The sequence below is a fragment of the Helobdella robusta genome, assembly GCF_000326865.2.
Source record: "Helobdella robusta unplaced genomic scaffold HELROscaffold_2, whole genome shotgun sequence".
Classification (NCBI taxonomy): domain Eukaryota; kingdom Metazoa; phylum Annelida; class Clitellata; order Rhynchobdellida; family Glossiphoniidae; genus Helobdella; species Helobdella robusta.
Window position 1 is genome coordinate 4,788,338 of NW_008704083.1, and position 14,313 is coordinate 4,802,650.

At 30.9% G+C, this 14,313-nt stretch overlaps 2 protein-coding genes across 2 annotated transcripts; one reads left to right on the plus strand and one right to left on the minus strand.

Moving 5' to 3' along the window:
* Window positions 1-1,411: 1,411 nt before the first annotated feature.
* HELRODRAFT_64110 (hypothetical protein) lies at window positions 1,412-6,316 on the plus strand (the record flags this gene model as incomplete). Its single annotated transcript, XM_009017368.1, has 14 exons — window positions 1,412-1,525; window positions 1,611-1,701; window positions 1,774-1,874; window positions 1,942-2,174; window positions 2,538-2,685; window positions 2,809-2,964; window positions 3,181-3,295; window positions 3,553-3,709; window positions 3,983-4,082; window positions 4,265-4,387; window positions 4,602-4,662; window positions 5,438-5,589; window positions 5,700-5,845; window positions 6,133-6,316. 14 exons carry the CDS (start codon window positions 1,412-1,414, stop codon window positions 6,314-6,316), a joined length of 1,881 nt encoding a protein of 626 aa, XP_009015616.1.
* A 3,647-nt stretch (window positions 6,317-9,963) lies between these two features.
* HELRODRAFT_160409 (hypothetical protein) lies at window positions 9,964-12,789 on the minus strand (the record flags this gene model as incomplete). Its single annotated transcript, XM_009017369.1, has 3 exons — window positions 9,964-10,137; window positions 11,059-11,572; window positions 12,194-12,789. The coding sequence occupies 3 exons, from the start codon at window positions 12,787-12,789 to the stop codon at window positions 9,964-9,966; spliced, it is 1,284 nt and encodes a 427-aa protein (XP_009015617.1).
* Window positions 12,790-14,313: the final 1,524 nt, after the last annotated feature.

Sequence of the window (14,313 nt, forward strand, 5' to 3'; positions counted from 1 at the left end):
GGTTAATCAATTTATGGATTGTTTAGTGAAAAGATTGGTAACAAAAAAGGTGAAATGTAATCAAAAGAAAATTGAATAATTTATTAAGTAAGATTTAGAAACCAACAACTGGCTGGCTGTTTACTTTTGAAAATAAATGTGTTTGGATATATTTTATAATGAAAATTAATGAATTTAAAAAGTGTTCAAATGTAATCTTAAATTTAATTTAACTATTTATTTAATTTTTTAATTAATTTTAAAAATTTTATAATTGATATTAGTTAATTTTAATTTAATTTTAAATTTTCAGTGATGTGGGAGAGAAAGGAATCAGCAAACAGTTACGACCTGGCTGGCATGTTTTAGAAAAATTCAACCTTTCAAATTTTTTCTTTGATTATTTTTATTTTCTTATTACTGTACTGAACTGAATTGAAATCAGGAGTGTGCATATATGTGTGTATATTTGTAAATATGTACATGCATATGTTTGCATATTATTTATCACATGCACTGTTGTATATATGTGTGTCAAGCTGAAATCGTACTAACAATAACCCTTTAAAATGTAATTGTAGAGTGTTTGTTTCAAGTACAATTTTTGACACCATTAACTGAATCGATTTTTTGATAGATGACGATGTGTTAATTTTTCATTATTGTGATAAAACTGTTATTTGTGTATTTGAAGAACACTTTCTAGATATACAGAGACTGAATACTTTAGGGTTTTTATTCTTTTCAACAGTTAAACCGATATCATTAGTGTGTGCGTATGTGTGTGCGTGTTTGTATTTTGTTGGAAATATATTTTAATCATCTTAAATAAGTATTATTATATATAATTATTAATTATATATGTATATTTATTTACTTACTTATTTATGATATACAAATAATGCATGCTCGTCCTGAATAAATAATCTATAGGGATTATTAGTTTCACTATGTGGTCTGTGCATTTCTCTCTAAAGATTGTCCCATTTGATGAATTCAATATTTTTGGTTTTTCCTTGATGTATTTATATATTATCCATTAACTAATATTTGCTATTTCCTAATAATTATGTAATGATTCTGTTTTGGTATTGCTTGAAGTTTTCAGAAATTTTGCGATACGTATACTACAATACACTAGTTCGATATTTCTGATTACATTGCGTATAACAGTTTGTTCCGCTGAGACTAGCTGTTTATTTATTTGAACTCTTAAGAAGTGATTTCATACAGTTTTCTTTGCGTTTTCTTTAATTTTAGAATCAACTATTTAAATTTATTCGATCAAATGGTATTTGAAGTGAATTACGTTATTTAATTTAAAACGAAGATCTACGTAGATAAACAATATTTTTCGGTTGTTTTTATTTTTCAAGTGTGCATGTGACCATTATTTCATTTTTCAACTTACTTTAAAATGGACGAAACGGAAATGAAAGACGATGATCTAGACACCCGTTCTGATGGAAATAATGAGGATGACGACGACGATGGTGATGTTTTACTTGAAGCATTTTTAGATAGACTCAGATCGCAAGATTACGACGTACTTGTAGTTTGTTCATTTCATTTAGTAGTCATTGTTAAATTTTCAATTTAAACGTAAATGCAGTTAAAATAATTGTCATAAGGCACAGCTAGACTGTCTCAATCATTTGACGTCCGTTGCGTTGGCCATCGGGTTTTCAAATTTTCGAACAAAGCTTCTTCCCAAACTAACAGGTTGATGAATCGTTAGAAGTGTGTTCAAATGTCAAAAGCTTTCTAAAACTTTATTTTTGAATGCCGTCTTAGGCGTCCTGAAATACGATGATAGTTTACTCGCGGTGCTTGCCGAGACTCTTGGCGACATGGTTGCCTATGTTGGTGGAGTTGACCATGTTTCTTGCCTGTTGGTTGGGGATAAATACTAAACTATTTTCAAAGGAATTATTTATTTCTATTAATTTCAAACTTTTTAAGGAACCTTTAGAAAAATTAGCATCTAACGAAAATAACGAAATAAGGGTCAGGGCTATATCATCTTTAAATAAATTGATGAGATATCACACTCAAAAGGAGTTAGAAAGTTTATACATGCCTATGTTCAGAAGGTTTCTCGCATCTCAGTCCATTGTCGCCAAGCTATCAGCGTGTCAGATGGTTTTGAAACTTTATGAAAGATCTACCGGGTCTATGAAAAAAGAAATGCGATCGTTCGTTATTTAAATATTATTGGAATTACAATAAAATATTAACACTTTTATATAGGCCCTTTTTGGTTTAAACTTATTTGAATGTTGATAACCTATGGAGACAGCAAATTCAAACGGTCGTGATAATTATTGTGCTAAGGCGTCAATTAAAAAATAGTGAATAAAAATAGCGAGCTGGTCTAAATTAATTGCGTTCAAGCGTCAACATTATGATAAAATATTTTTTTACAAAAGCAATTCAATAAATTGAAGAAAAAAGTAGCACGTTAAAATAAATAAGACACCACAAAAGTCAAAAGTATCAAATTTAATTTTGTTGAACATTAAAGTAAAATTTTTCGTGATTAATCTTTACTCATACAGTTTGATAGGAAAAATGACATTGTGCAGCAACCCGATCGTTAGAGAAGAAGTAACAAAAGTTATCGTCGAGATGATTCCTATTGTACCACTGGAAATTTTTGTTCGTGAGTTGTTTCCATTATTCCTCGCTTTAGTGAAGGATCAGCAGGTATCATTGAAAATTTTTTGTCCATTCATCTCCATCCATATTTAAATTTTTTGTGAGATGAAATTTTGTTAATTTTTTGAGATTGATGAAGTTATTAAGGGATTAATGATTTAAATTGATAAGGAGTCCGTTAAAAAAGTTGTCATATCAAACATCCTTCCGTTATTCGTGAAGTTGCCTACAGCTTATAGAGAAAGTTATATTTTCAGCATTGTTGAAAAAGCTGCAGCCGACATTTCAGACGACGTCAGATCAATTCTCGCCAATAATTTGCCAGCGGTTTTTTAATTTTTTTTTTAAATTTAAAACAAAATAAACTTTATCAAACAAGTTTATAAATCATATTCATCCACTTAAACGTCACGTCGCTGTAGTTATATTTACAGTTATAATTTGTATCCTATGCATTTTTTTTTGTATTTTAATGTATTTAACATTTAGTTTGATTTTCAGTTTTTCGATATTTCATACAAATTAAATATTAACCACTTTCAGTTAACGACAACAGTTTTTGAAGTGAAATCTCGTAAAACAATGATGTCAATTTACCAAAAAATGTTTTCAGATTGCAATTTGACTGTTAAATCGACGGCTATTTTGAAATTACCAAGTCTGTACGAAAACTTTGTGATTATTATAAAAATTTAATTAACTGTTATAAACTTTAATGATACCTATACATCGAATTTTTTCAAACTAAACTTTTTATTTGTGACAGAATTATTAAAAATTTTCCTGTTTATCATATTATAACCAGTTACCATGCAACATTAGAAAACATTAAAAGAGTTAAAGCCAATTTTTACATTTTATTTCAAACTACCACCGTACCAAGTTATATCTTCTCGTCATCAAAAATTTCCACAGACTTCCTGGAACAGCTCATGTCGGATGAGAAAGAGGAAACGGTAGAAAATTTTGTCATGCCATGTTTGAAGGATCTCATAAATGAAGAATCCATCTCTGTACGCTTGTCTTTAGCCACAGTCATCGGCAACATCAGCAGCCACGTGTCAGATGAGCTGTAGGATTTTCATTCTACTTAACAACATTATCGTACCTTGCTGTTAAATTTGTCATTACTACATCGTGACGCAGTCACACGTGCAATTTATTCACGCAATTAAGTCTTTAGTTTACATTTAATCATTGTATATTTATAATAAATATAAAAATATATATGAAGGTATATTTATAAAAAAATATTTCGAAAAAATTGTTATATTATATATGTTTTTTATTTATTGTATATAAATATAATAAAAAATTATTTAATACATATTTTTCTCAAACTTAGAGTGGTAAACGATATTTTCCCGATCATCAAAAAGATATCGAAAGACGGGAACCAGTCTGTTCGGGAGGAGTTGATGAATCAACTCTTCCACATTAATAAGGTCGAGGATTTCTTTTTCATCTTATTATCTGTTTAACCAAACGAAGTCTATGAAAAAAATATAACAGGCATAAAACACAAGGCAAAAATAATCTGCATACTTTTTACTATTACTACTCATAATAATAATGTTTTTTCGCGGCCGCATGTATTTGAAATGTTTGTACGTAAAAAACTTAACAGACGGAGAACATTGAAGCCATATTTGAAAATCTTCTGCCCAGTTTAACGGTGCTTGTCACCGACATCAAATGGAAAGTCAGGCTAGCCTCTCTCCGTTACAATGCAGATCTAGCTCTTAAAGCCGTAATTACATCCACGATTTTTACTTTTTTTTAATATATTTATATATTTTAGTGAAATTATGATGGACGTTTCAATTGTGTGACATTGTTCTGGCAACTATGGTTAAAAATGTTCGATTGGTAATGGCCACCACGCACGTTCAACTTAAATAAATGTGCTGGTAATAATGAATTGTGCACATTTTCATGTTCTAATATTTTATATCGAATCATAGGGACACGATACATTTTTCGCGAAACAGCATACCTTTTTCATTAGCTGGTTAACGGACAGTGGTTAGTTGATATTGTATATTTTTTTGATAAAAATGATTAAAATGTGTCATAATGTTACATTGCAACTTTAATAAAGTGTTTTTCATTAAATTTGAACAAACCTTTCATTAAATTTAAACAAATCTTTTTGACAAAGATTAATAAATAACACCAGCTAGAAAGCTAGCTCTGTTGGTGGAAGTGTGTGTCACATCTTGCTTCATTCTTTTTGCGCTTTTTCCGTGTTCAAGAGCAATGTAGCAATCTGTTCGAATATCAAAAACTCTCATAGTCCGTAATGTTTCAGTGGGGTCCTCTCCGTTTACTGCGGTGCTTGCTAGTGCCTACTGATGTATACTTGTAATATGTATGTCTTGTGGTGTGGTTGTGCAGCTTTTATGGTACAAAAACTTAATTGCAACCATCTTAGGGACGATACGTAAAATCTTTGCGTTTGTCAAAGCTAAACAATAAAATACAAAAATGTTACAAAGTTTTTGGTCTGCAACTTTGACAGAAATAAAAATTACTTTTAAAAAATTATGAGCAAAATTGTTTTAATTTGATTTCAAAATAAAATAAATTTTTAAAATTACATAATATCCAAGCGGTAAGTACAATGATAAATCTTGTTCACAAGGATTATGTAATGTTCATGTTTCGCAATGAACAAAGATTGGACCTTCATGTTTTATAACTTGTACTCAGCAATTAATTTCTTAATGCCAATCTCCAAAATATTATCATATTATAAAATATTATAATATTTTATTTCTTTCTTATCAATTTATAACAGTAGCTATCATCAGAGAAACCTGCGTTGACCATCTGGTCCTGTTGTTCAAAAAATATGGATATCAAATGCAGATGTCGTTTTTTCCAGTTGTTTTGCAACAAACACGCAACCAACATTATCTAGTCAGAATCGCCTGTCTTCAACTAATCCGGGTTAATATTTTTTGGGAGCAAATGACTTTTCTCTGATTTCTTTTTAGTTTTAATTCAGATATGTGCTACGAATAAATATCTCGAAGAAATTGAATAATTTTACTTTCTAGAAACTAGCGCCCATCTACGTTAAAGAGACCATTCTGGAAACTGTTCTCCCTCTGCTGAATAAACTATCAAACGATCCCATCGCTAACGTCCGATTGAACGTAGCCATAGCAATCATGCATCTATCTCCGAACGTTGAAAATAACAAGTTTCCGTTTATTTTATTACAAGTTTTAATTTCCTTAAATTTTTTTCTTAGTTTCGTCAGCATAATTTTGTAGAAAAATACAAAAATGTTCAATGGTCAATTCATCAAGAAGTGACTTTTGTCGCCCAATGCCCGTGCTAATGATAATGTAGATGAAGTCATGTAGAGCAGACTTAACCAGTGAAAATTTGAATTCTGCTCTTGTTCTCATCTTATTATTAATTAATAAACACTTAATGCAAATATATCAGTAGAATGTAATGTAAGTAGAGGTTAAACGTTGTTAGGTTGTTGGAGTTGAATGTTGTACCACCGCTGGAAAAATTGGTTGACGACAAAGATGACGACGTAAGGTTCTTTGCAGAAGATGCTTTGGAAGGTATCTTTTCATTGTCAATATTTTTTGAACTAGGCACATTTGGAAGTAAAATATTTTTTTGTTTGTTGATTGTTGAAACACAACGAATATAAATTATCCAGCTGTTACGAAGATCCTTAAAAATGATGATTCTTTTGAACTGGAACCTTTTGATGTGAACAATTTGCTTTTTATGGATTAACGAGGGATAGATACTTTTTTTTCTATGATGCATATATTTCAAACATAAAACAATTACGATAGCAAAATAAATGTCTTACGTCACGTTCACGTGTTACTTACTCTTCATAATGTGTATTTTAATGAGTAAATGAAAACGTTTTAACAAAGAGTCATTCATTCGAGATTGGAATCATCTGAAAATGTAATAATACTTTACTATCAAGTCAATGTGATCAAACTTATTATCTATTTAGCATCTTTTTAAGTTTTGATTTTCGAGTTATGTCGGACTTTAAGTGTCATTCTGTCATTCATATCTTGCATTATTGTTATTGATTCTGTAAACGTAACTACTGTCGGTTTTGAAACTCAAATTCCAAAAACCATTATCAACTTACGAACTTTAGATCAAGTAAATATCGTTCCTGAGAACAGCACGATAAAAATCAAATAATTATTTTAAAAGATTGATTGAATGATATATTTTAAAAAGTTTTGTTTGTGTTTTGATCATTGATGTTGAAAGTCTAAGTCATAGTCTAATCATCCGTCAATCTATTTCACAAACGATTTCTGACCCATCTCATGAAAAAGAATTTTAAGCAATCTAAATATTAAGAAAGGGGTAAACGTAGAATTGAAAATTATAGCCCAGTTGCTTCATATTGTGTATGTTGCAAACTTTTAGAATCATTTATTGCGGACCGTTTGATTTACTTCCTTGATCGTTGAAGTTTTGATCTCAACGGTTCTGGATTATACTTATTTGTCCAATTCATTGCTAAATTTTGAAAATATAAGTAATTTAAAATACCCTTTGCATTAATAGTTATCGACAACAAATACGATGAATAAATAATAATAAATAAATAAATAAAAAATGAATAAATAATATGTTGATTTTCTGTACTATAGTAAAAAGATAATTTAGCAATATTTCGAATTTGTGAAAAATTTACATACACACCAAAAAGGCACAAAGACATAAAAGTTTTTCAAGTCGATTCCCCCTGTCTAAAATCTACTTTTATTAATCAATCAATCAATCAATCAATCAATCAATCAATCAATCAATCAATCAATTTATAAAGCGCTATCTCCGTGATGTTCAACAGCGCTCCTCAATGAATTTCGCAAACGGATGTGTCTTGAGATCCGCTCTGAACTTCGTAAGTGATAGAGTAGTAAAGAGAAGGAGGTAGAGAGTTCTTGAGAAAAGAGCCAGAAAAAGCAAATGCAAATTCAGCAAACGAGTGTTTAACACGAGTTAAGAAGAAGTTAGAACAAGAAGACGACCGTAAACCGAGGCGTTTAGGTTCAATTAATATATCTGATAAGTACTTAGGAAATAGTTTAGATTGAGACTTATTCATAAATGTGCAAATTTTAAAAATTAATCTATATTTTATAAGTAGCCAATGCAAAAGAACAAGATATGGAGATATATGAGAAAAGAAAGGGGCACGAGCAACTAGACGAGCAGCAGAGTTAAAAGCTTTACTTGAAGGATAGAGTATAGAGTCAGGGAGACCATAGTAGAGCGAGTTACAATAATCAATCCTAGATAAGACTAACGAAGTAACAAAAAGGAGAAGAGTAGGATCATCAAGAAAAGGCAAAAGTTTTTTTATTCTACGTAGATGAAAGTAAGAACTTTTAGCAACATTATTAATCTGAGAAGAAAGAGACATACTCGAATCAAAGATAAAGCCTAGACTACGAAACTTGTGAGAAACATCAAGAGTTTTAGAATCAGCTAAGATAATAAGAGAAATAGTAATAGAGTGTTTCGATTTATTAAAACAAATTCAAATTTAGAAGGATTAAGTTTAAGACACATAGAGTCAGTGATTTATAATAATTACCAGCTGATGATAAGAGTCTCATGATCGCTATGTAAATGTAGAGTCAGACCAAGCAATAATTAAAGAAAGACACAGAGATAGATTATGAAAAACATTATTGAGATTAGATGGAGAAAAAGAAATATAAATATGAGAATCATCAACAAATAGTTGACTAGTGAAAAAATATTAATAATATGAGGTAGTTCAGAAGTATAGAGTATAAATCGATGAGAGCCAAGGATAGAACCCTGAGGTACTCCGAAAGTAAGAGTAGAGGAGTTAGAAGTAGAATTATTGAGAACAACAGGACAAAAACGATTACAGAGATAAGAAAAAACCAAGATAGACAAGAATCAGTAATATTAAAAGAAAGATCTAGCAGCCTCAAGAAAATAGTATGATAAACAGTATCAAAGGCAGAGAAAAAGTCAGGAGCAAGAAGGAGAGTAAGATTACTATTATCCCTAGAGAGAAAGATATTATGTATTTTGAGTAAAGAAGTTTTAGCAGGTCTGAAACCAGATTGAGATACAGGTTTTCAAAAAGGACGGACTATCTCATGGTTGAATTTTTTAAGCATCTTGTTTTATGAGCAAAACTGTAACGAATAGGCCTCCCATTTACTTTTCGCAAAAAAAAGGACAATCAATTTTTACAAAAAATCTAAATTCAGTAAATACTAAAAACAATGGAAATTTCTTTTATTCAACTTCAAAATTTAAAACCAGATTCAGATATATGTATATGTGTGTGTGTGTGTGTATATATATATATATATATATATATATATATATACATATATATATGTCTGTGTAATTCGGCAGTAGGTTCTCTTTTATACATATTTTGTTGAAATCGATCGCTGTTATTAAATTATTTCTTTTCTTTTTTAGATTTTCCAACTTTCGAATTAGTTTTTTATGTTCGTATTCGTAATTTAAGTTTGAAATTTCAAACTTACTTTGTTTAGATATCTATATAACTACGGAAAAATTAGTTATAAAATTAACCTTAAAAATGATGTAATATCATCGAAACGTCGGGAAATAAAATTGTTAAAAATGACTTTAAAAAACTTAATACACGACCTAGATTACGAACATAAAAAAAACTAATTCGAAAGTTGGAAAATCTAAAAAAGAAAAGAAATAATTTAATAACAGCGATCGATTTCAACAAAATATATATATTTTTATAAATGATGAAAACAACTGATGTGAGGTAATCTCCTTCCTCTATCTTTCTCAGAGAATTTTTTTATGGTCCGACAATAATTTTTGTGTATATTTTTATCGTGAGTTCGACCAGTCCTGTGTGGCACTGGGCTTTTTCGAATTATATGATTTTACTGAGTAACACACGAACGCGTAAAGAAAAATATTCGATAACAATTTTATTAATCGACGGAAGTCAATGAAGAGGAATTGAACTAAATGAACTCTATAATAATGTAAAATGTCAATGAACAAACTGGAATACAGGAATTAGAACTTCTTGTTGGGTCTTCGACTTGGGATACGTTTCTTGCCGTTTAATCGTACAACCTCGACGTGTGTATCCGATGGTGATGTCGATACAACTCCAAGAAATAAATAAAATGAATACGGAAAAATTACAAAAATCGGAGCCTATGGAAATTGCAAGCTGCGTGTGAAACTAGTATAGAATCCAGCAAAGAACCCTAGGTCGACAAATAGCACAGGAAACAAAAGAAGGAGGCGGATTCGTTTTCACAGAATCCAAGGCCTGTTTTCACTGGGCCTGTCTGTCAGTCGGTCGGCTTTCGCACAACCCTGGCCTGTTTTCACTTGGCCATCGAGTCTGATCGGCTTTCGCACGACCAAGGGCCTGTTTTCACTGGGCCTGTCAGTCAGTCGGTCGGTCGGCTTTCGCACAACCCTGGCCTGTTTTCACTGGGCCGTCAAGTCTGGTTGGCTTTCGCACAACCAACATAAAGCAACAAGAGTCAGAACAACACTGGAAACAAATCGTGCGACTTCAGTACGCGTGCGAAACTATGCCAATGAGCATAGAGTCTCGTACCAAATCCACTTTTGAGAACTTAAGACGTTTTTGAAACTATGCCAATGAGCATAGAATCACGAATTAAGTCCCTTAAATACCAGAATAGGCACTGATTATTCGAAGGTGCCTAACTGGTAAACCCAAGGCTGACTCTTTTTGAGAACTCAAGACGTTTCTGAAACTATGCCAATGAGCATAGAATCACGTATTGAGTCTCTTAGGGACCAGAACAGGCACCGATTATTCGAGGATGCCTACCTAGTCAACCCAGTCCTTCTTCACTTCCACACCCTTCCTTATCAAAGCAAAATTAGATTTTGTTTCGGGTGTTTTTAAAACATAAAAATTTCCAAGGTATGTCCAATTAATAAAAAAAAAACTACTAATTAAATTTTAAAATAATTTGTAATAATTTATGACGTCATCTAAATTGCAAAACAAAAAAAAAATCGTCGTCACCTATCGAGTAAATTAACTTGCACCATGCCCCCTATCGAGTGAATAATTTTTGCGTTGAAAACTTTGAAGTATTTTTAGTCAGTATTATTTCATAATTCTGACAATATATATATATATATATATATATATATATATATATAATAAAAATACTAGCGTTCCTTCCTTGTAGTACTCAATCTATACGACAGTTTCTCAATTTTTTGTATAAGTCTCTGATCTCCGGCATACTACTGAAATCAACCAACATACTTATCCTTTGATTGTATTTGCTTAATTAAGTCATCGTTTTTTAACAAGTAAGTGTACATTTCAGAGCATGTTAAAGAATAATTAAACTTTACCTGTAGTAAACTTTTAACAGTATCAATTTTTAGGCAGTTTCTATCCTCAGTCCATTGTTTTTTACATAATGAAAAAATTCGCTCAACAGCAGCATTCGAGGTAGGAATGGCAAAAATTGTGTATACCAATTTCTTCAAATCTAAAAACAGTTCGTTTTGAAACAGAACAGCCCATTTTATATCAATGGGCAATTCGTGGAAACTTTCTTTTGAATCTTTCAACAGTGAAATTAGAAGACTCGTTTCATCAAACAGAGAATCTTTCACAGAAATTTCTGGCATTAGAAACTCTGCAGATTTTCGAATATCCTCATACGAAATTGTATCGACAGATTTCAGCATTAACCACTTAGAAGAAGACGGATAATCAGTAATTCTGAACCACTTCTGAATGTAATCAACAGATGTCGAATAAAATGTTGAAAACTCCTTTTCTATGCGATTAGCCAAATTAGAATCCTCTAATGATTGCAACTTTGATTGAGTCATGGCACCAAAAAAATTTTTCTGCATCCTGTCAGTGAGTTTTTGTCAGTTTCGACAGATTCTATCATTTCAGGAAGCACAAAGTCTTTTTTTTCAAGTATCAGCAAAGTTTGCTGAAACAGCTGCAATGAGCTCTGTAGAAACCAGAAGTAGATTTCATTTGAATCATCAGAGAATAAATTTTCCAGAACCTTTGGAATGTCATCCGTTGATAGAACTAGTGATTTTAAGCCACCCCATAACTAAAATTCGTTCAATCAATGGAAGAAGGCTTAACCATCGTGTGCGAGTATGAGTTGGAAATTTAGCATATTGAATTTCCATAAATTCACAAAATTCTTTAAATTTTTCATGTCGCAGCGTGGATCCATTGAAATAGCTTAAGATTTTGAACAGCAACGATTCAATGTCAAGTGAAAACTTTTCACAGGATTTTTTAGCTGCATTATGGAGAATGTGAGCTGGACAGGCTACGGCAATCAGTTTTGATTGAATGTTTTTCAATTTGGCAAAAACGTTATTTTGACCATTCTGTTTTGCTCCACCAAAGTTTACATTAGCGTTGTCAGCACTGAACGCTACCAAATTATTAGGGCTCAATTTGAATCTGTCAAGTACAGTCATTACATATTTGAAAATCAATTCTGACGTTTCTTCTGGCAAATTTGAAAACTCTAACAATTCAACTTTCAATCCTTCATGCGAAAAATACCGAATAATGATAGGGAATGTTTTGATTTCTTTAAAATTTGACGAGTCGGTTGCAATAGAAAACGGCTCGCTGCCCAATTCAGACAAAAGATTCTCAGTTGATTTCGGAGCCAATATTCTTGAAATGATTGTCTGCGTTTTTGTTTGAGCAGATGAAAATTTCCGACCAGTTTCCGATTCAGCGAAAACAGTTGAAATTAAACGATTTGTACAATCTGCAGCTTTAAACGATAACGAGTGAAAAGCGACATGATATGCAAATGCTCCTTCTGCTGCAGCAGTTTTTCTAGATGTGGGCAAATTATTACTATGAAAAAATGTTGATATTCCGACAGTAGACTTTTTAATTTTCACGTTGTTTTTGTGAACTTCTTTTTCAAAATGTTGTTTAATAGATGAAACGCCTGCGTTCGCAATACTAACATCAGTTGAACAATATTCGCAAAAGGCATAATTTTCACCTTTTTTACTGTTTTTAATCCCTGGAAAGTCAGTTGAAAACTGTTCACGATAAACGCTTTTTCTTTTTGACATCGTTAATTTTATAATTTAAATTAGTTTTATTTATTAATTTATTTGATTAAATTAAAAAAATTTAGGTTAAAAAAAGTGGCTGTATAATATAAACGTCACGCGAAGAAGAGAACGCGCTCCACGCACAGTGAAGTTAAATGGACATGAAATCATAAATAATATTGTTATAGAAGTTATTTCGAACCATGGAATTTTAATCTATAGATTGGACAGAACATAAGCATTATATACCTGGAAACAATTATTAAGAGCAGCATTATGATTTATGATGTATAAATAATTTATTTATTTTTTTTAATTATTTTAAGCATTATGATTATTGATTTATATTTATGATGTGATGTTGGGTAATCTCGGAGACGGCAAAGTGGTTTTTCCAGCAATATTTATTTATAGTCAACAGTTTAAAGAGACTCAAGTTCCTTCCACGGTACAACTAAAAGTTAAACTAAATAATAAAAGCTTATAATAAAAGTTTAAAATACAAATTTTAAACCAATTTTTACTAGAAAAACCACAAAACCTCTATAAAGTTATAAAAATATGATATATTACAAAATGTGTAACAAAATTTTAAACGTATCTGTTAAAAAGATAGTTTCACTTTTAAAACAAATTATTAATTTTTAGAAACTTGCTTCCAGAGGTAACTTGCCGTTGAAAAAAATTTTCAATGTTAAAACGCTGGTAGGGCGCTTCCAGTTATATAATTCCATGATTTTTACTTCATAATCGGCGGATAGATCTATTTAGTTTTAGAAATTGAACTATAACATCATGTTGTATGAATTATTCTTTTCTTCGTTAAACGTTTTTCATTCATGTTTTTCAATTTTAAAGTCATTAACATTTAAAAATTAAAATTTTTCAAAAAACCGCTTATTTTTTAAAATTTTTACTTCATAACCGGCGGGTAGATTTATTTAGTTTTAGAAATTGAACTATAACATTTCTCAACGAGTAAAAAGCAAGGGGAGGCCTATTTACCAGCATACAACACCTTCTTATGGGTTGAAGCAGAGATATGCAAAGAACCTCAATTTTTTCAACTTTTAATTATTTTCAGTAATGTCTCCCCTTGCTCCAAACCACATAACTAGAATAATAGGACTAATCGATCAATTCGATCTATCGGTCGGGCTATTTGTCGTGCTTGGATTGTTGGCTTACGAAATTGCATGGATTTTAACGAGCAAGCTAAATGAGATATTTACTTGATTTAATATGCTTAAAACATTGTAGTAATTCTATTTAATTTTAATAATGATTAATAGAATTATGTATTATTAAATTATTTTTGTTAATTTGAATATAAAAATTGCTTTTGGTCCGGTGAAATCCGGTGGCTTACTGAAGCCGAAGGTTGGCTTAGTAGGATTGAACTATAGTCACCCTTTTTTTTACACTATTCGATCATGTTAAAAATTGGTTTGCTTATGAAATAAACGGCCTAAATAAATCAAAATTGTTATTTGAACAACTATCTTCATTATATTCAATGAATATTTTACATTCTGCTGGGCT